The following is a 20,627-nucleotide window of genomic DNA, read 5'->3' as shown; positions in this document are numbered from 1 at the left end:
TATTGATAATCTAATAAATTGATTTAGAAAAAATAGTTTTAAACAAGTTTAAAGTCAAAATATCATTTTTAATGAGTCATGTGATTTGTTTAAATCATAAATATAAAAAGCCTTACAAATCGTCATATTGTGAGTTAGTGGAGAAAATAACTCTCAACCGGTTTGGAGCTAAAGTTGTCCCAAAAATATTTGTATCAATAAACCTAATTAGTTATATGACTTATTTAAAAGATGCATATTGATAATCTCATAAATTGATTTAGAAAAAATAGTTTCAAACAAATTTAAAGTCAAAATATCATTTTTAACGAGTCATATGATTTGTTTAAATCATAAATATAAAAAGCCTTACAAATCGTCATATTGTGAGTTAGCGGAAAAAATAACTCTAAACCGGTTTGGATCTAAAGTCATCCCAAAAATATTTGTATCAATAAACCTAAATATCACATAAAATCATGATTTATTTTTGCATTGAACTTGGTCAAATTCTTTAAGGGCAAATATGCCATTTCCACTCTCATGCCACACCCACAATGATAAAAAGGATTCAGACGAAAAACAACATTGTCCAACTCCAAAACAAGGTTTTAGACACACAGACACTTTATAGAGAGAGAAAGAGAGAAAGAAAGAGAGAGAGAGAACTCTCTCTCTCCATCTCTATAGTCCATATACATACATACATACAAGAAAAAATTAACACCTCTCAACTGGCCTTACAATTCGGAACCAACCTCCTCTCTCTTCACAAACACCAAAACCAACACAAACGGTTCCTTCTCTTCTCTCTCTCTCTCTCTCTCTCTCTCTCAGACACACACACACACACAGACACACAAAAAGCCCAACTTTCCATTTTCTTTCTCTTCCATTAATAAACATAGTATATATTCATTTCATTGGTTTCGATTTTCAAAAAAAAAAAAAACCGACATGTCGTCTTCGTTGGGCGTTGGCCCATCATCCAACTCCGCCACCGCCAGCCCACGACTCTCTTCCTTGCCCACCACCACCAGACGACGTGTCGCAGACTTAAACGACGTCGACAGATCCTCCGAATTCTCTGACGACCCAGAATCTGTTTCCAACGACCACCATGACGATATTAGCGACCTTGACGACGATGTCGTTTCAAGTTGTGGGTCCCATTTACTTCACCACCATAACCACCACCACCACCACCATCACCACCACAACCATTGCTTTTTACTGATCAGGTGTTTGCTTTTACGTTGGAGAGCGTTTTTCTCTGTGCCGGACACGTGGCTGCTCAAGATTGAAGATCGGTTTTATTGGACGGCCGTGATGTTCCAGTCGTTGAGATCAGGGAGGAGGAGCAATATGGGCCGTACGATCTTCGGGGTTTTGATGGTATTAGCGGTTTTGTCGGTTTTCGTTAAAGTCTCGGTTTTGCGCAATCAAAGGGTGGACGTGAAGAAGATTGATCGTGGGCTTTTGATTATACAGAGCTTTAAGGATGATTGGGCTATGGCTCAACGTGCTCTCTCTGAAACTCAAAACTCCATGCCAAAACGTGTTCTTGAAAGATTGTCTGTAAGTTTTTGAAGATACCCATTTGAGTTTTAATGTTTCTAGTTTGGTTAATTTTAATGATTTGGGTTTTTGTTTTGTTCAATAATTTTAATCTGGGTTCTAACTTAGATTACGTATTAGACTTGTAAATTAGTTTCTGCAATTAAAATTAACTTTCAGTTATGTGGTTCTAATTTTTTTTGGGTTAGTATCATACAAATGAGTGGCATTTCCTTATATATAGGTACAGCTTTTAAGGCTGTTTTATTAGTTTTAACCCCATTTAAATTTTTTCATTTCTTAATTTGAGCGTTTTCTAAATTTAGTGTCTAGTTAAAACCAAAGAACTACAGTGAAAACAAATAGAAATTCAAAAGACTGAATTGGGATTTGAAACAGTTCAAAATTAGAGAATATAATCTGTAATTTAATATTTTTAAATTAATATTTTAGGTTTTTTTAAGTATATACCCATCTCAAATTTTTTATTAATAAATTTTATGAGTTGGGAAATTAAAATGGGTCTCAGATACTGTTGTTGCTTTGACTGATAAAACATAAAGTTGGTGGCAGCTAGTGCTTTGAATTTTCTTGAGGGGTGGCTATGACTAATATTTCGGAGTCCAGACTGTTTGGGCTGATTTGCTTTGCTTTGTTTCATACGTATCAGTTTTTTTTTTGTTTTTTTGCTATTTTATTTTTTGCTGAATGACTTGCTTTTTCATATTATTTAGTTGGCAATTGGCTGTTTGTGTTTTCATTCACACCCCGTCCTTACTTTCAATGATGACATTTATGATACAGTTGTATTTGACTTTTTACTACAAAGATAGTATGTTGTGTTTTTTTTTTTTTTTGCTAATAAGATAGTATGTTGTGTTGCTTGTTGGCAATTGCTAGTACTATATTTGCTATTGTATCCAAAAAAAAGAAATTGAAAAAGGATGTTACATTGCTATTTCTTCTTCTTTTTTATATGGCAAATGACATTGCTATTACTATATTTGCTATTGTATTTAAAAAAAAAAAATTTGAAAAAGGGTGTGACATTTTTTTTTGGGGGGGGGTTTATGTGCCTTTTAATTTGGGACTAGCTATTTTTAGATTTAAGGTTTTATGATTAGCTCATGAGTTTTAATTTTTGTTTTTGGTTTGTTTTTTTTTTTTTTTTTACAGACTCCTGAGATATGGATGAAACCGAACAGTGACAACTATTATCAATGCATTAAGCGACCCAGGAATAAAATAAGTATGTCTATCTACTTCCATTCCGCCACACCAAAATATGTAATTGCATGCTTATGAACATAACTATTTTAATTTTTTGTTCTGATTTTAATGAATTGAAATTGCTCTCAGGGACGGGTTCGAAAACAAATGGCTATCTTCTTGTTCATGCCAATGGTGGATTGAATCAAATGAGAACAGGAGTAAGAATTTACAAAAGCTTATTCATATTTATTCTCAGTCTCATGGATATGTGTGTTTTTCAAGCTAACCTTGTTAATTATTGACTTCAGATATGTGATATGGTTGCTGTTGCCAAGATAATGAATGCCACTTTGGTTCTTCCTTCTCTTGATCATGAGTCATTTTGGACAGATCCAAGGTATTATTCTAACTTTCTATGCTACTATTGTCATCCAATGAATAGATTTAGTTTCTAATCTTTTAATCCTATTAATCAAATATTCTAATGCTTTGCAGTGACTTCAAAGATATCTTTGACTGGAGGCACTTCATGGAAGTTTTAAAAGATGATATTGAGATAGTTGAGTATTTGCCACCCAAGTATGCAGCAATCCAGCCCCTTCCAAAGGCCCCTGTTTCCTGGTCTAAGGTATGGAAATAGTGTGCAATTAAAATATACTTTTTTCAACTCCATTTTTTTTCCCTATCATGGGAATTAAATCTCAGATGCTTTCATGTGCAGGCTAGTTACTACAGAAATGAGATGATGCCATTGTTAAAGAAAAAAAAGGTGATAAAGTTCACCCACACTGATTCTCGACTGGTTAATAATGGCCTCGCTTCCAACATCCAGAAGCTCAGGTGCCGTGCCAATTATGAGGCTCTCCGGTACAAAAAGGAGATTGAAGATCTTGGGAGAATTCTGGTTGATAGATTAAGGAACAATAGTGAGCCATATATTGCTCTGCATCTAAGGTATCATCATGATATTATTAGTGTTTTTAAAAGCAATAAGATCCTCTCCATTTCAAGTGAAATGGAAATGATTAGTCATTTAAAATTTTAAATGATGTGACATACACCTTTAGATTTGTAATATTTAATCTAATCTTGCTTGCAGATACGAGAAAGATATGCTTGCTTTCACTGGATGCAGCCACAACCTTACTGCAGAAGAGGCTGAGGAACTTAGGATTATGAGGTACAATGTAAAGCATTGGAAGGAGAAAGAGATAGATAGTAAGGAGAAGCGTCTCCAAGGGGGATGCCCAATGTCCCCTAGAGAAGCAGCCCTATTCCTTAAGGCCATGGGTTACCCTTCCACTACAACTATCTACATAGTTGCAGGAGAGATATATGGCAGCAATAGCATGGCTGCCTTTCGCTCTGAGTACCCTAATGTCTTCTCTCATTCCACTCTTGCAACAGAAGAAGAGTTACAGCCCTTTAGACCATATCAGAATCAGATGGCCGCCTTGGATCATATTGTGGCACTTGAAAGCGATGTCTTTGTTTACACATATGATGGAAATATGGCCAAGGCAGTGCAGGGACATAGGAGGTTTGAAGGATTTCGAAAGACAATCAACCCTGAAAGGTTTGTTTACACTATTATTAGGCATAATTTTTTATCAAACTTTATTCTTTGTAAGTTTGTAGACATAAACTTAATATTTCTGATATGTTAAGCTGTCTGTGTTTCAGGTTGGAATTTGTTAGACTGATTGATCAGCTGGATGAGGGAGTAATATCGTCAGAAAAATTTTCTTTAGAGGTTAAGAGTTTGCATTCCGACAGGCTTGGAGCACCATATCGTAGACAGGCAGGAGAGTCACCAAGGCTGGAGGAGAATTTTTATGCAAATCCTTTTCCTGGTTGTGTCTGTGACAAGTCTCAGGAGCACCTCAATAACCTGAAATTTCTTGATCAGAAACATTTGAGGGCGGCAGTGCAAAGATAGCATTTCCGTTTGTTGAGATTATTTGAATTGGAGTATAAGATTACAATTGCTTAACAGGCTGCTTATAGGGGTTTCTGAAATGAACTGCATCTTTGCCCAGTCTGGAAGCAATAGCTGCCAAGAGGGTCTACAAGTTTTGAGTTTCTCCTAAGATTTTTTTCTTAAAAAATGTGCATTTATGGCATAGCAGCAGAGGAGAACCTTACCAGGGGGAAGTGGAGATTGCAGAAGGTTGTGCATCATTTTAAGGCAAACCAGGTTACCTACACTGGCACAGAAACATCATCGCCATCACATGTAGAGTTATAGTACTATATTGATTCATTATTTTTTTCTTTAATTTTCTTATCAAAATTACATGCCAAAATGGGCATTATAGAACGTAGTTAGCCACAGAAATTGATTTCCATATGTTCCCTGAAGATATCATTTTAATTTTTTTGTTTTCTTCATTTATTCAATTAGAATAAGATGAAATCTCATGCAAGTTTCAATAGTTGCAGAGGATTATCATAGAAGCCAATGCAGACCATTTTTTCACATAGGCATTGCCAATGAAGACTTTAATAAATGTGATTCTAACCTAATTGTCCCCGGGAAACTTGTCCCTTTAATTTCAAATAAGAGCCACTGCAGTTACATATTACTTATGAGACATCTAGGCAAAAATTAAGGTGGCTTAACTATCCAGGTAAAATGCAAGTTCCTAATAGATCAAATGTTGGTTGAATAATCCATAACCAAAATCACTAAAATGAATCCTGCTATATGTGAAAAACCCTTTAGAAGATTAACAGCCTTTGAAGGCTAAACTAAAGGGTGGATATGATATATATATATATATAGAGAGAGAGAGAGAGAGAGAGAGAGAGAGAAATGTTGACCACAAAAATTCTGATATCATTACAAGAGGAACTGTTAAGTCATTTCTCACCAACAAAATGCACATAATCAAGTGCACTATTATAACTGATTCAGTATGGCCTGGAATCCAACAAATTGGACCCGTGAAAAATTTCATGGAATCTTTTCAAAACTTCTTCCTCACCTTCATTAGAGACAAAATTCTCAATGCTCTAGATAACATACAATAAACGCCTTGAAAGCTACGAATAATCATGTTTTATGATCTGCTCTGTGTTAAAGGTACGTAAACCTTTTCTGCTCTACCACATTGAAGGTATATAAACTTGTTCTTTCAAATTTTGTGCTGCACTTTCAGTAGGAAAACCTCTCACAGCACCAATAGTCCATTGTGATATGATTCCTGCAGCAATTGCAAAGCGAAGCTGCCTCTCCAAAATATCTTGATTTTTAAACATCTCAGGGTAAGTGGTCAGCTTTCTCATAATACCTGCCACAACAGCATCACCAGAGCCAGTCCTGTCACAGGTAAATGGGGTGATGAGCACATCTTCTGTCCCAATCACCACTCCATCGAATGAAGGGGTATAGTAATGAATTCGAAGAGTTCCATCAGTCACAAACAAAAATTTAAGACCATCATGCCACAACGGAGAGATTTCTTCTCGTGTATAATGGTAGTAATTTCGCCGGTTCTTGGTTTGCTCAAAATTTTCAGCATAATATTCATGCCTGTAATTTTTTTTCCTCTCATAATAATCTTCATCTAGAAGAAATTCTAGCTCCTGCCTTGAAACCTCAATGATGTTTGCTTCGCTCCAGGCTTTCTTGATTATCTCCCTTGTCTCATCACGTGATCTCCACAGAGGCAAGGGCAGATTCAAGTCAAAGAATATAAGACCTCCAAACTTTTTAGACCATGCAATTGCCCTAAAAAGGGTAGATTTCATCAAAGGGGAGATCAGAACTTCTGAATTAAAATGAAAAAGTCTAGCCTGCAACATATAAGTAGAGAGGAGTTTTCATAATAAGTTAACAAGCACAATTCTTGGAGACAATAACTTTCTTCAGATGCAAAGTAATGCCACCATATCAATCAAATAAATTTTACTGCCAAACAAACCAACATATCATTCGTAATAACAATAAAATTGGTCACTAGTAAATATAAGTACATTCACTTGTCAACAATAAAGTGGGATCATTAACATGGTTAAGAATAATGTTTTTTTTAAGTTTGGCAATGGAATGATTCCCTTACCTACAACTCAAGTAAAAAAAAAAAAAAAAATTCTCCTTTTGTAGCTGAGTTAATCAATCTAAAACAAATTTCTCTGCCCAATGATTGGAAAAGGCTATATGCCTCTAATTGTTAAATAAACCTAACCAGCAATAATTTCTGTTTCTTTCACTTTCATGAAGCTAAAGACATAGAAACTATTGCAGTTACAAAGCTATTAAATTTGCAAGAAATGCAAGACTGCTAGATATTATTCACACAGAGGATTCACTCACTACAATATAAGCCTTAACATCAAATGAGCCAAGTACCTCTAAAATCTGCCACATTGTCTACAAAGCATTAGGAGCTCCTAGAAATTTCAGAATATGTAGCATTCTGTGTGTAGATTAGAATCAGAACCAAGTTGCAATTTTTGTTTTTGTTTTTGTTTTTAGGAAGACAAACTCAATAGGTATATGTGGAACCTTAAGCTGATAGTAAAGAATGAATTTAATCACTCAAGCATTAAGTGGTGCCCAACACAACACCACCTGTATACTCTCAGTGATTCTTCCAATACCATAAATGTTACTACATTAACCTAAAAAAATGATATGTCAACTTTTAAATACGAGACAAAAGTAAGTAATTATAAGAGTAATGCTATGTACATAAACTATTTTACAACATTTTTACAAACTATTGATGTGGCAAATTCTTACTAGTTATAATATGGACCCATCACTAACATCATATTTTTACTTACAATAACTATTTGAAAAATGCTAAAGCCAAATCAGCAGTTTGTAAAAATGTTGTAAAATAGTTTATGTCTGTAGCATTACTCTAATTATAATATAGCACCAATCATAATCATTGTCACATTAGTTTGTAAATATTTTATAATAAAATTGGTATTAAGTTTAATATTTTTCTTTGAGGGCAAAACTTAAGACACAGTTCCTTGTTGTGCCCCAATTAAATTCAATCACGTGTACATTGACCAATGTAACACAAAGGCCTATATATATAAGTATTTTCCTTCCTATAAACTATCATTTCTCCTAAAATTGGTATTGAATTTAACATTTGAGTAATTATTAGGTCCCTCCTATAAGTATTAGACCAATTATACCAATGTAGCACAATCACCTATATATAAGTTTTGTTCCAAGAGCCTCATAGCTCGAATGAGTCCTCCTAGTATTTCCAATGCAGACATCAGATTCAAATCCCCACTCCCCAAACAAATATATATATATGGGGTCCTGTTAGCAAGTGTCTTAAGACAATTATTAATAAACTATTTTAGAAAAGTTTCAACACTAATTTTATGAATATATATATATCAAAACATTAATTGTTTTTTATCTTTTTCAATAAAAACTTTCTTAACATCATTATTCTGAAAACATTATACTATATATTTGCATAAATATAAAAGTAAGACCTCTTTGAGCACAGCTAGGTTCAATTCATCAGCAAGAAGAGAATCCTCAGCAGCCTCTTTCACAACCTCGCTCCTCATCTTCCCATCCTCATCAAACACAATCTTCACATACGCACAAGCAGTTTTAACACCACCACTCTTATCAAACTTCACAGCTCGAGTCTGCACTCTCTCCACATTCATCGTCCTCACCAGCTCTTCCCCAAACTCGTCCTTCGCAACTTTTCCCATAAACGCCGCACGCCCGCCGAGCCGCACGTGCGAGATCGCCACGTTGGATGGGGGCCCACCTGGAGCTCTCACGAACTCTGGTGGGTCCCACTGGAGATTCTTCCACTCCGAGTATATGTCAGGGTGCATTTGGTTATCGGAGACTCGGACTGTGGGCACAAACTCTTTGCGTGCACCGCCGAAGCAGCAAATCAGAGGTGGGTCCAAGTATGGAAAGTCAATTCCATCGTCGTAGTCGAAGAGTTCATCGGAATTTGGATCTGGGTCTGTGTTTTTAGCTTCGTTTGTGGTCTCTTTAGCTTCAAGTTTGGATTTTTCGACTTTTGTTTTTGTCGAACGCTTGGTTTTCTTTGGTGTAATGGTTGAAGAAGAAGAAGAAGAAGAAGAAGAGGACGAAGTGGGTTTCTTTGTTCTGACTCGGCGAGTGGGTTTTGGCGAGTCAAGAGCTCCATTGTTAGAAGTGTATGAATCTCTAGCAATATGTGTGAGCGTATGACTATTTTGAGGCTCTGAATCTGAAGCTAAAAATGAAGCTTTTCTGTGATTTTTTTGAAGTTTAAGGTTTGTGAGAAAGAGTGGAAGAGAGTGAAGTAGCTGAAATGAAGCCATGGATTGCGAGATTATATCGGGTCGTAAATATAGGAGTGTTTGTTTTATTCGGGTCGGGTACGGGGCGGTTAAGAGCAATGACAGCTGATATTTTAATCGAACGGATATCAGGTATTCGTTTACGCAAGCAAAGTATTCTAAACCGTTGGATGAGATACACTTTAATAAAAGGTTCTGATTTTTGGTCTTTATTTCTTTGAACTGGGTCTTTCTGTTTTCTGTTTGTAAAACAAATCAAGGAAAAGGGTCTGAACCCTGAATCAATTCCTTGGTGGGTTTGCTTAATCTTATTATTGGTGAGGCTTCCTATTTGTTTTTGTTTTGCTTTTTGTGTTTTTTTTTTTCGGAGAATACTAAGTTATGTACATGCGTGTTCTGGTTTAATTGAACTGAAATAACTGTATGGGATTGTCTGATACTTTGTTTGATTTTGGAGTTCAATTTATCGTTGCTGTCATATGTGTATGAACTTGTTTTTGTTTCAGAAGTTCATGGATCTTTTGTTTATGCCCAAATCTGGGTTCTACTTAGATTTTTAGATTTGGGTTCTTGGCCTTTGCTGGGTTCTGATTTTTATTTGGTAATAGGATACACTAGTTTCATCTAGAACTGAGGCTTTTAAGGTAGGCGTTTTTAGCCAGTTTCTGACCAAGGAAAAGATGAGGTTATCTATAGTGACCAAAACAAAATTAAGATCTTAATAGGTTTAAGGTTGTGGTTGTATGTAGTATCTCATTTTATTGATTTTAATTGTTCTAATAAGCATGTGACTGTCAAAATGTTGTTTTCATAAGCCAGTTAGTATGCAGTTCTGTTAGCCCAGGAGATAATAAGGGTTGCACAGTGTCACTTTCAGTTCTAGTGTGAATTTGATTGGGAGACTATGGAGGTAAACCGAACATGGTGGCCTCAATTATTTCCAGTGTTTAATGATCGCTATAGTTCTAGATATTTATTTTGTTGGTTAAAGTATCATTGTTTGCTTATACTATATAATGCTTGTCAGGATCCAGAACTAGATATTTGGGCTTGGAATTGAGTCAATTGACATTGTGTAAATGGCGATTTTAGTTTTGTAAGGCTATAAAATTGAAGAGACACATGTGGCCTGGTTGGAAATTATTATGGCATTTGGGATGTGGAACTCTATTTGATAAAAGTTTAGCCTATGTAGAGATGTGATATGTATTAGTTGTTGATTATAGATTGTGAAAAGAAAAGCTATCCCTTTGGAGTATTTTTTATTAAGGTTTATTCTATAGATACAAACAAAATATGTTTACAGTGTTGCTTTGTATTTGGAGAGCACTAGAGTTCATGCCTCTGCACGACATATTATACATCTTGAGTGCTGCCTAGCTGGCTGATTGCAGCTCTAATTGGCTAATTGAGATGGCTTTAGCATGATTACCAACTAGACAACTGGTATCTAGTACTATCTGTGAGAACACAGTACACACACACACACACACACACTAAGCCGGTAAGATCAAGTTAGACAGAATGAGGGGGTAGCAATTAGCAACACCCCTTTGATTTGATTGTTGATGTAGATGTTCTTTTGTGTTGATCAAACTGCAAATGCACTATATGCTGCTATTGCCAGCTGACTAGATAATCACTGTAGGTGAACTTGCCAGTGTCCTATGGCTTATTGGACATGTTTATGGAGCCCATCATAAGTAAGGTCTATGCCAGCTCCATCTCTAAGTGATTAGAGGATCATGATAAACAAAATTTTGAAGTATTTAACTCTGTGGTTACAATTTTTGATTCTATCACCTTTTGCAATGGAGTATGTTGAACTTCTGTTAGTAAAACTGTAGGTAAGCAGCTTTATTTGTCGACATTGTGACATTGGACAAAAATAACCAAGATGCATGTAAGACTACAGTTAGACTTCCAGTGAACGGGCTTGGGTTTGTTAAATTGTTCTATTTGAAGGGGGTTCAATTGTAGGGTAATTGTTTCTTTCTTTCATTTTCTGTACTATGTTGATCTTAGGACTCCTGACCCACTACATGTATGAACACAACACTTCCATCAGAATCTCCTCTTGGATATTGACTTGCAGTTGTTTCGTAAAAGTGAAATGTTGAATCCTTTGTTGTGCAGGAAATGGGTTTATGGACTTTGCTTGAAGCCTGTCTCCTTTTTGCAAATGCAATGGCAATACTGAATGAAGATCGATTCCTTGCTCGGAGAGGATGGACTTTGGCAGAAATTCCTGGAAGTGGAAGAAATTCACTGAAAGGGCAGATCATAGGGCTCATACATGCATGCCAGTTTTTTAGACTACCCCTGATAATTTTAAATGTTATCGTTATTGTTTTAAAGCTCTTCACTGGGTGAAGATGGTAAAATTGATTACCAGTGTGACATATTTATTTGGGCACTTTGTGAATTATTGCCTAATCGATTAGTTATATTCAGAGAAGCTTCTGAGTTACTAGTTAGAGACATCTGTTCTAAATTTCATTCTCAATATCTTATTTTTTCCTTCTTCTTTTTTTCTTTTTGGTTTATTTGCCAAAATAATTGCCTCTGTTTTCATGGGTTTCTAGCCTTAAAGTGGTGATCAAGGAATGCTGAATAATTTTGAGGAAACTAATTATATACCGATCAGTGATCAAGTATGACTCAATTGAAAAATGGGTTAAAATGGAGGTTATAATTGGACAATCAAGATAAACTAAACCATGCCAAACAAATATGGCATGCTTTCAAGAGCAGCTAGGGAGTAGAGAAGACCAACAACTTGGCTATTAAAATACAACAGTTGACAATGCATTTTATTCAAATCCCAATAATTTACACATCACCACCACCTGAGTTACAATCTCAAACATGAACACTGAACCAGTAGACAAAAGCAACAGAAAAAAAACTGCAAAAGAAACAGAAAAAAAACTAACAGCTCCTACTACATAAACATTAGGCTTCAAACCTCACTCAATTGGGATCATAACTTCATTGGTCCTGAATGGAGGCAAAGTCCAAGGTGGGTTATACCTCGCCAACAAGAACTCCCCAATTATCTTGTACCCATCTCTCTCCAAGCTCTGCTTAAGCTTCTCCACCTTTTCCTTCACCACTTCCTCAGTTGCCACTCCCCCAAACTTCACCACCCCATACTTCCTCTCTCCTTCCTCTCTTATAACCACTCTCTCATCCACCGGCTTTGGCGCCTCCTCTGCCTTCTGATACTTCTCTGGCAACAAAAATTGCATAGTCACCCTCTTACTCTCCTCATCCCCACCAGCCTTGGTCACAACTGGAGCTGTCATGGCAATCTTTTCAGCTGAGCTTTCTGGGGCCTTTGTTATCACTGGTGCAGTCATTGCAATCTTTTCAGGCTTAGTATTCTGAGGATTGCCTAAGGCACCAATGTAATTGGCCAATACAGTAAAGCCACCATCTTTGTTACCCTTGAATTGTGTTGGGTCATATGTGACTTCAGCTATGACTGAAGGTGCATACATGCGGATTTCATAATCAGCTAAGGCTTGAATCACTTTGTACTTTGGGGTTTCAACACTGATCTTTCCCAACACCATACCCATCTTGAAGAATTGGTTATAGAGAGACTGATACTATTGGTATCTTTATAGAGATTTAGAGAAGAGAGGGGCGAGTTTTCTCTGGATTGTTCTTGCTTGGAGAGGGGGGTTTGGTTTAGACTATTTGGAATATTGTTGGTGAATGAATGACGGGAATTCAGGGATGCATTTGTGGACTATATTTATCCACGACCTCTCAATAAGGCAAATAGTTTTACTAGGTTGTCCGTTACAGCTTCCTCAAAAAAAGAAAGGTTGTCCGTTACAGTTCTTTCTTTTGTAATTAGTATTTTGTACCATGTTTGTTCTTTTTCTTTTTCTTTTTTTGAGAAACTATACTGTATCATGATTTATTTGTCATGTCAGCAACCACAAAAAGACAATCCGTTTAACAATCCTTAGATCTTATTATGATCTTTATGCAAGTGCTGTAGAAAGATAGTCTTGTTGTAAGATTTTGGGCCAATTAATGTTGAACAATAGTGTCAATAGCCCACCATTATTATTGAAAACGTCCAAGTTTAAATTATCATTCTCCAACCATTAAATTATAAATATATATATTACGTTTTGAACCCTTTATTTGAAGGGCATTTTCAAATTAAATCATAAAATTTACATTTTTAAAATTAAAACTTGAATTTTTTAGATGGCTACAAATTAAATCTTATAATTTCGTTAGTTTCAAATCAAACCCAAACTTTTAAAAACTTATCAATTTAAATCCCCCAATTAAACTTGAAATCCAAACTCAAACGGCCCTAAGTTTAAATTAATAGGATTTAGAAGCTCATGACTCAATTTGAATTAGTGAAAGTGTTTTGAAAGTTTTGAAATTATACGTTTCAATTTGAAATCACTCCTAAAAATATGGGCTTTAAGTAATACTTTACACACACTCTCACACACACACACACACAAATCTTTTATATGCTGCGTATGGTTTCCCATAACCATATCATCATGAGAATTGGATCATGATAAGAAAAATAAATCAATGAAAATACGCTATCCCAAACAGACGTCACCAAACCGACTTCTAGTTCATAAATCTTGAAAGCATGAATTTTCTCTAGCAAACCACTTGTTAGCACAAATTCCTTAACCCAGAATTAGAAGCCATTTTCTGTGAGGCGCTTTTTCCTTGTTTTTTGGTAACAAAATTTCCAAACCATTGCCAGTCAGCAGGTCTATTCAAACAGGGCTGCTAGTTGAAAAATCAGATCCTCCAGAGAAAAAAAAAAAAAAACACCCGAGAAAGCCTATTTCAATCTTTTGTGTACACACTATTTGATAGGTTGTGAAATATTTTCTATAACTAAAAAAAAAAACAGTATACATGTATGTGTGTGTATATATATTGAATAAACAGTATGATTGCATGTATATAGAGACAAAAAAGAAAACAAATAGCAACCAAGCAACAAGATACCCCCAAAAAACAACTGCAATTACAGGAAAATGAATCTAAGATCAAAGGGGTGTGTCTCCAATAAAGTCTACCTCAATGAGACCTAGCCACATCTTATTATATTGTATACACATGAACAAAATTGGCTCTGCCTTCCATAAAATGAAAAATATTAGCTCTAGTAGTAGGTAGTTCCATGTCAACGGCTCTAAATAAAATCAAAGAACCAAGTCTATCTCACCTCACTCCCATCAAATTCAACATATTCAAAGAATATAAACAAATCAATTAAAAAAAAAAAAAAAAAAGAGGCCATATCTCAATAACAAGGGATACACTAAAATACCCTGCAGCCCAGGGCAAAGCCATAGGCACCCTGGCAATCCTACCTATGCTCCTCCTGGAGCTGGAGGTGGAGGAGATAGAGTGGTGCTTGCTGGAGTAGAGTTTGCTGGAGTTTGGCTACTGTTGTTATTTTTCCATGGCTTGACTGTAAAGAGCACCACAAGCACAATAATCACCACCAAAATTATGATAGCATAACAGGTCCATTTCCGGGTGTTTTTCTGGAGCACCCTGGCAGTCTGCAACTGCTGAGTCCCACGATCCACAAACGAATGAGCTCTTCCCACGTTGTTCGCGATGTCGTCCAATTGCTCACCTTGAGCCTGGACCAATACGGCCATGTCCAAGAACACCTGGTGTAACTCTTTAAGATTCTTCTCCATATCCTTCACAGCATCGTGCCTCTCTTGAATTTCTTGTATTGTGTCCAAAATTCTACCCCGTCCTTGCTCTTGAATGGCTTTTTGTAGGAATGTCTCACTCTCACCTGTATTTATCACACATTTTTCTTTATATTGTTCTACAATTTTGACAAATTTTCCGGAAATTTAAGGTTCTTTTTCTGATTTACATGTTAGAATAATATTTGAATGCCTAAATTTACATTTTGTGCATTTATTCTTAAAGTTAAATTGAGGTAATTCAAATTTATCCTACATGGTTTGTGAGAATCTTATGAAATATTTGAATTTTTATTCTATAATTGAATCAGGAAAACTGATTACAGTAAAGCTGAATTTCCATTCTATATTTGAATGGCTAGATATACATTTTGTGCATTTATTCTTAAAGTTAAATTGATAGAATACAAATTTATCTGACATAGTTTGTGAGAATAGTGTGAAATATTTGAATTTCCATTCTATAATCGAATCAGGGAAACTGATTACAGGAAGATATTCTAACATCAAAAGGGGTATCTATGTATCTCCAACAAAGTCTACCTCCATGAGACCTAGCCACATCTCATTCTATTGGCTCTAGTAGGTGGCTCCATGCCAACGGCTCTAAGAACCATGTCTATCTCACCTCACTCACTCCCATAAAATTTAATTACAAAACTATATAACATCAATTGGAACCTAAAGAAAAAAAGAAAAAAAGGCCATATCTCAAACTATAACAAGGGTTGAAATAAAATGCATTGCAGCTCAGGACAAAGCTATAGATACACAGTGATCCTACACTGGAGCATTATGTTTCTATTTCCAACTCCAAGGCTTGAGTGAAAGTATCACCACTAGAATAATCACCAGCAAAATTATGATAGCATAACATGTCCATTTCCGGGTATTTTTCTGGAGCGACCTGGCAGTCTGCAACTGCTGGGTCCCACCCCTTACATACGAATTAGCCCTGTTCACGTGGGTCTCAATGTTGTCCAATTGCTCGCCTTGAGCTTGGACCAACACGGCCATGTCCAAGAACACTTGGTGTAACTCTTTGAGATTTTTCTCTATATCTTTCACTGCATCATGTCTCTCTTGAATCTCTTGTATCGTGTCCAACACCCTACCCCGACCTTGCTCTTGAATGGCTTTTTGCAAAAATGTCTCACTCTCACCTGTATTCATAAGGTATTTCTCTTAATATTACTTTCTAAAGTTTTCTAATTGGACTCAAATCTATATGTAACATTAAGAAATCTATATGTAACATTAAGATTTTGATCCACATTTGCTTCTCTTTTTGTTCAAAAATGCAAGTCAGTATTATTGTTAAATAATTAAGAGCTACCATAGTTTCTAAACCCTCAAAAGTCCTAAATTGAAGATGTGTGAGAATTCACACCTAAGAAAGAGTATTAGAATTGTGGTTAAATGATTAAAATTCATGTTTTAACTTAAAATTATTTTCTATAGATCACAAAACCCTACTTGACCTTGTCGTTGGATGGATTTTTGTAAGAATGACTCATTCTCACCTGCATTTGTCAGGTGCACATCAAAATTATAGTTAAATAATTAAACCCATCATTTTCTTAAGTTTTTTTAGATAAACTATAGTAATCATTCTATCAAAATAAGGAGTCTATAATTGTCAAGTCCTAAATTGAGAAGGAGTGAGAACCCATCAACCCACACATAAGGAGTATTAGAATAATAGTTGCGTGATTAAATTCATGTTTTATGCATTTATTCTTAAAATTATTTTATATAGATCACAAAACCTACCATGACCTTGCTCTTATTTATAAGGTATCTCTTTTTATTTTATTCTCCATTTTTTACTAAATTACCTTAAATCAATCTATACATAACATAAAGATCGTTATCCACATTTGTTTCTATTTTTGTTAAAAAATGCACATTAAAATTGTGATTAAGTAATTAAATTCACGAAATAAATAGTAGTTATTGTAATATCGTAACAACAAGTCCTAAATTGTAAGTCACAACAAAGAGTCCTAAGTTCTAAGTTGACAAGTAATTTATTAAGGAGTGTATCAGAAATCACACATGTATTAGAATAATGGTTAAACAATTGAAGACTAAATTCTGATATTTTTTTTTTTTTTGAAGAACTAAATTCAGATTTTGAGCATTTATTCTTCAAAATTATTTTATACAGAACAAAAATTTTAACCTAGATAGTTAATAATTAAATTCACAATCTTATAAGTTTAAACATTCAAGATAAAAGAAAGTAATCCTACACTGCAACAAGTATTTCATTGAGGGTAGTCAAAACATTTTCGTAAAGATGTCTAAATCAATAGTTAAATAATTAAATTCATCATTTTTCATAATTAATAGAACTATCATGTGAACTATGAAAATATTTTAGAATATTAATTAAAATTGAAAGACTAAATTCAGATTTTGAGCATTTATTCTTCAAAATTATTTTATATAGAACAAAAATTTATCCTAGATATGTAAATAATGGTTAATAATAAAAATCCACATTTTCATTAGTTTAAACTTCCTAGATAAATGAAAGTAATCTTACTATCAAAGCAACAAGTCCTTGTCAAGGGTTGTCAAAACAATTTTTTTTTCACCCTAAAAATGTCTAAATATTAGTTAAATAATTAAATTGATCATTTTCATTATTAATAGAACTCACATGTGAACTATAACAATATATTAGAAATATAATTAAATGCTTAAAAATTCATGTTTTTAGAGTATTTAACTATTTATGCTTAAAGTTAAATATAAAAAACAAATTTATCCTAAGTCAAAATATCACAAATTATTTAAATAACATATTCAACAAAAACAACAAAAATAAAATAACAATATTTCAATATTCTATTGTCTTAAACAAAAGCTGACCTGTGGAAATAAGTAGGTCCACGGTTTTGTCGTCGGGATTTTCGCCGGTGACGGTGAAGTACCGGCGCTGTACGGTCTCCCGATACTCCGACGAAATCTGCTGCCGGAGATTATTGAAACTCTCCATCGAATCCTTCAGCTTCTTCCTCAGCCCGTTCACCACGGATGTCCTGGTCCGGTCCGAAGACGAACCGGGTCCACAGCCAGGCAAGCTCCGGTTCGACGCGTTGGAGCGGTCCAGCGCCTCGAGCTTGACTTTGATCAGCTTGGCCTTCTTGAGAGCGAGGGACACGTCGGCGTCCATGCGGGATCGGAGGTCCTTCACGGCCTTGGCGTTGTGGAGAGTCTGGGAATTGTCGTGCGAGGAGCGCAGCGTTTGGTTGAGGCGGTCGAGCTCCTTGAGCTCGTCTTTGACGGACTCGACGTCTTCGAAGAACTTGTCGAGGTTAACTCCGGTGTGCCCGGCCGGGCCCATCTCGATATCGTGGTGGTGGTGATCGGGGGAGGGTTGTTCGTTGCGGAAGCGAGAGAAGGAGCCGGAAAATAAGTCATTCATTTTTGGTATTGTGGGGAATTCAAAGTTCAAAGTTTTCAAACACCCCTTTTTTTTTGGGATAATTGAGAAATGGGTTTCCGGGGAATTGTGAGAAAGGATAGAGGAAATGATGATTTGGGAAGAGGTTTATGTAATGAATGGAAAAGAGAAAGAGAGAGAGATGAGGAATGGTCAAATGGGGTATAGGTGCCTGCCGTTTCAACAAAAGATATTCAGACTGCTGGTGGAATAGTTTTGAAGTTACGTATGAAGTCAAATGGGGTGGGAGAGGACGTGGATGGGGTGACATGGACCTTGCCTCTCAAAAACTTTTTTTTTTTTTAATAAATTTTAAAAAGAAATTGATAATTGAGGTGGGGAATTTTAATTATTAAGTTTGAGGGTGAAAATATAGTCTGGAATCATAAAGAAGTGTCAATTAAACTATTTCATTTAAAATTTTAGGGGGTGTTTGATATATGTATTTGAAAATATGTGTTTTGTTATTTGAAAATATGTGTGAAAATACGGTGAAAAAGTGTATAACAATGCGTGTAATGTTGTTTAAAAACTGAAAATATATATTTGAGTGGGTGTATCAAACACCCCGTGTTTCATACTTTTATAGTAAAATTTTTTCATATAGGCAAAATTTAAGTATAGTATTTAGGTGTTGTTTCTTAAGTTCTTCGCTTAAGATTTAGATATGTGGCTTTTTTCTCATTGATGGAAGTATATTTTAAGTTTAGTCATATGGTTGAATCTTAAGACGAAGAACCTAAAAAATAGCACATAAGTATTGTACCAGAGTTTTGTTCTAGATGATTTTTTTTTTTTTTTTTTGATAGTTGACCGTGCGCGCCGGAAATGAAACTATTGGGCTTAGCCTCACTTGGGCTCACAACTTATTTATAAGGTGGGCTTTAGGATTTCCTACTTTAAGTCGTTCTCGACACAGAGACTCAAACAAGGGAAATGTCCGAGGGGCGTTCGGGAGGGCGCGCCCAGAGCGATTCGATAGGATCTTCTCGAGGTTCCACATGGCGGGAAAGAAGACAAAAAGGGCATGAGGATAGGGAGCTTCTGCGAGGAGAAGAAGAATCTAGCCTGGGAGAAGGATCGGACCAGACCCACCGAACGATGTCGAGTGCCTCGGGACACGGGCAGCGTGATGATAGGGACCGAGAGCTGGAGCGGTTGCGCAAACTGGTAATGGATCTAGAGTTGGAAGCAAGGGGTCGACGCCAGGAAAGGGACCGAAACCACCAGCAAAGGAGAGATGATAGCACGGGAAATCGAGGCGAAGAGAGCTCTAGCCAATCTGGTACCCAACAATTCCAAAACCGGTCACTGTCCCGAGAATCATGCCGGCGCAGGAACCACTCACACTCTCGAGAGACACGTCATCACCAGAACCGTTCACGTTCGCACGGATACGACGACCGAGGATCGGATTCACCAGAGGAACGGCGACCCCACAATACTGCCATGGACGCCATGAGCTGAGCCTTACGAAGGGCTGCTCAGTCACCATTCTCCGATGAAATTGAACGGGCCCCTATGCTGAGTCGATTTACACGACCACCATTCAATTCCTACGATGGGAAAACGGATCTTGTGAAGCATGTCAGTCATTATATCCACATAATATCCTTGCATGCACACAATGATGCGCTAATGTGTAAGGTATTCCCCTCTAATCTCGACTCCACAGCCTTGAGATGGTTCAATGGGTTACGAAAAGGTTCCATTCGCAGCTTCGCCGAGCTGATCCAAGAGTTCGGCAATAGATTCGTGACATGCAACCGAGTGCCGCAACCGGTGGATGCGCTACTTTCCATAAAGATGAGGGTCGGTGAAACCCTTCGGAGTTACGCCAGTCGGTACTGGGAACTATACAACGAGATCGGTGGGGGAAATGAGAAGATAGCGGCAAGCACCTTCAGGATGGGGCTCTCCGAGGATTCTGAACTACGGGAGTCGCTGACGAAAAGACCTCCCGAGGATATGAGGCAACTTATGAGGCGCATTGAGGAGTATAAGCGTCTGGAAGATGATCGGCTGCAGAATAAGGGGAAGGCCCCATTACTCGGCAGATCTCGATAGGGCATTATTTCGGCAAGACCGAAAAAAGATTTTAGGATGCAGGAATCAGAGGCGCAAATTGAAGGAGTTAATGTGACGTTCAAAGAGCCTGTGCACAAAATTCTAGATCGGATTAAGAATGAATCATTCTTCAGGTGGCCGAACAAGATAGGGGGTAACCCATCTCGAAGGAACCAAAACTTATACTGCACATACCATAGGGATAAAGGGCACACCACTGAGCAATGTCGAGTACTAAAAGATCATCTCGGGCAGCTAGTAAAAGCAGGGTATCTGAAAGAGTTCGTAGTGGACTCCGTAGACCGAGATGCCGGCCAGGGGGTTCA

General features: G+C 36.5%; 5 protein-coding genes across 8 annotated transcripts; 2 read left to right on the top strand and 3 right to left on the bottom strand.

Annotated features, from left to right (window-relative positions):
- The first annotated feature begins 567 nt into the window (after positions 1–567).
- LOC126692280 (O-fucosyltransferase 19-like) lies at positions 568–5,183 on the top strand. Its single transcript, XM_050387824.1, has 8 exons — positions 568–1,557; positions 2,713–2,785; positions 2,896–2,966; positions 3,057–3,145; positions 3,244–3,376; positions 3,470–3,702; positions 3,848–4,324; positions 4,432–5,183. Exons 1-8 carry the CDS (start codon positions 937–939, stop codon positions 4,685–4,687), a joined length of 1,953 nt encoding a protein of 650 aa, XP_050243781.1. The 5' UTR covers positions 568–936; the 3' UTR covers positions 4,688–5,183.
- Positions 5,184–5,566: 383 nt separating this feature from the next.
- LOC126692282 (fructokinase-like 1, chloroplastic) lies at positions 5,567–9,063 on the bottom strand. Its single transcript, XM_050387832.1, has 2 exons — positions 8,224–9,063; positions 5,567–6,546 (listed from the first exon to the last, which is right to left on the bottom strand). The coding sequence occupies exons 1-2, from the start codon at positions 9,061–9,063 to the stop codon at positions 5,854–5,856; spliced, it is 1,533 nt and encodes a 510-aa protein (XP_050243789.1). The 3' UTR covers positions 5,567–5,853.
- LOC126692288 (uncharacterized) lies at positions 9,026–11,519 on the top strand. Of its 3 annotated transcripts, none has more exons than XM_050387842.1 (2): positions 9,026–9,174; positions 11,179–11,519. In XM_050387842.1, exon 2 carries the CDS (start codon positions 11,182–11,184, stop codon positions 11,413–11,415), a length of 234 nt encoding a protein of 77 aa, XP_050243799.1. In that variant the 5' UTR covers positions 9,026–9,174; positions 11,179–11,181; the 3' UTR covers positions 11,416–11,519. The 3 variants fall into 3 exon arrangements, with proteins under 3 accessions (XP_050243799.1, XP_050243798.1, XP_050243800.1); XM_050387841.1 differs by lacking the exon at positions 9,026–9,174 and adding an exon at positions 9,211–9,359; XM_050387843.1 differs by lacking the exon at positions 9,026–9,174 and adding an exon at positions 9,213–9,234.
- Positions 11,520–11,828: 309 nt separating this feature from the next.
- Positions 11,829–12,859, bottom strand: LOC126692287 (heme-binding-like protein At3g10130, chloroplastic). Its single transcript, XM_050387839.1, has one exon. The coding sequence runs from the start codon at positions 12,624–12,626 to the stop codon at positions 12,012–12,014; it is 615 nt and encodes a 204-aa protein (XP_050243796.1). The 5' UTR covers positions 12,627–12,859; the 3' UTR covers positions 11,829–12,011.
- Positions 12,860–14,107: 1,248 nt separating this feature from the next.
- LOC126692286 (syntaxin-121) lies at positions 14,108–18,444 on the bottom strand. Of its 2 annotated transcripts, none has more exons than XM_050387837.1 (2): positions 17,661–18,442; positions 14,108–14,866 (listed from the first exon to the last, which is right to left on the bottom strand). In XM_050387837.1, exons 1-2 carry the CDS (start codon positions 18,214–18,216, stop codon positions 14,424–14,426), a joined length of 999 nt encoding a protein of 332 aa, XP_050243794.1. In that variant the 5' UTR covers positions 18,217–18,442; the 3' UTR covers positions 14,108–14,423. The 2 variants fall into 2 exon arrangements, with proteins under 2 accessions (XP_050243794.1, XP_050243795.1); XM_050387838.1 differs by lacking the exon at positions 14,108–14,866 and adding an exon at positions 15,216–15,943 and having other exon boundaries at positions 17,661–18,444.
- Positions 18,445–20,627: the final 2,183 nt, after the last annotated feature.

Source organism: Quercus robur, chromosome 7 (genome assembly GCF_932294415.1).
Source record: "Quercus robur chromosome 7, dhQueRobu3.1, whole genome shotgun sequence".
Taxonomy (NCBI): domain Eukaryota; kingdom Viridiplantae; phylum Streptophyta; class Magnoliopsida; order Fagales; family Fagaceae; genus Quercus; species Quercus robur.
This window is presented reverse-complemented; position numbering and strand designations above follow the sequence as displayed.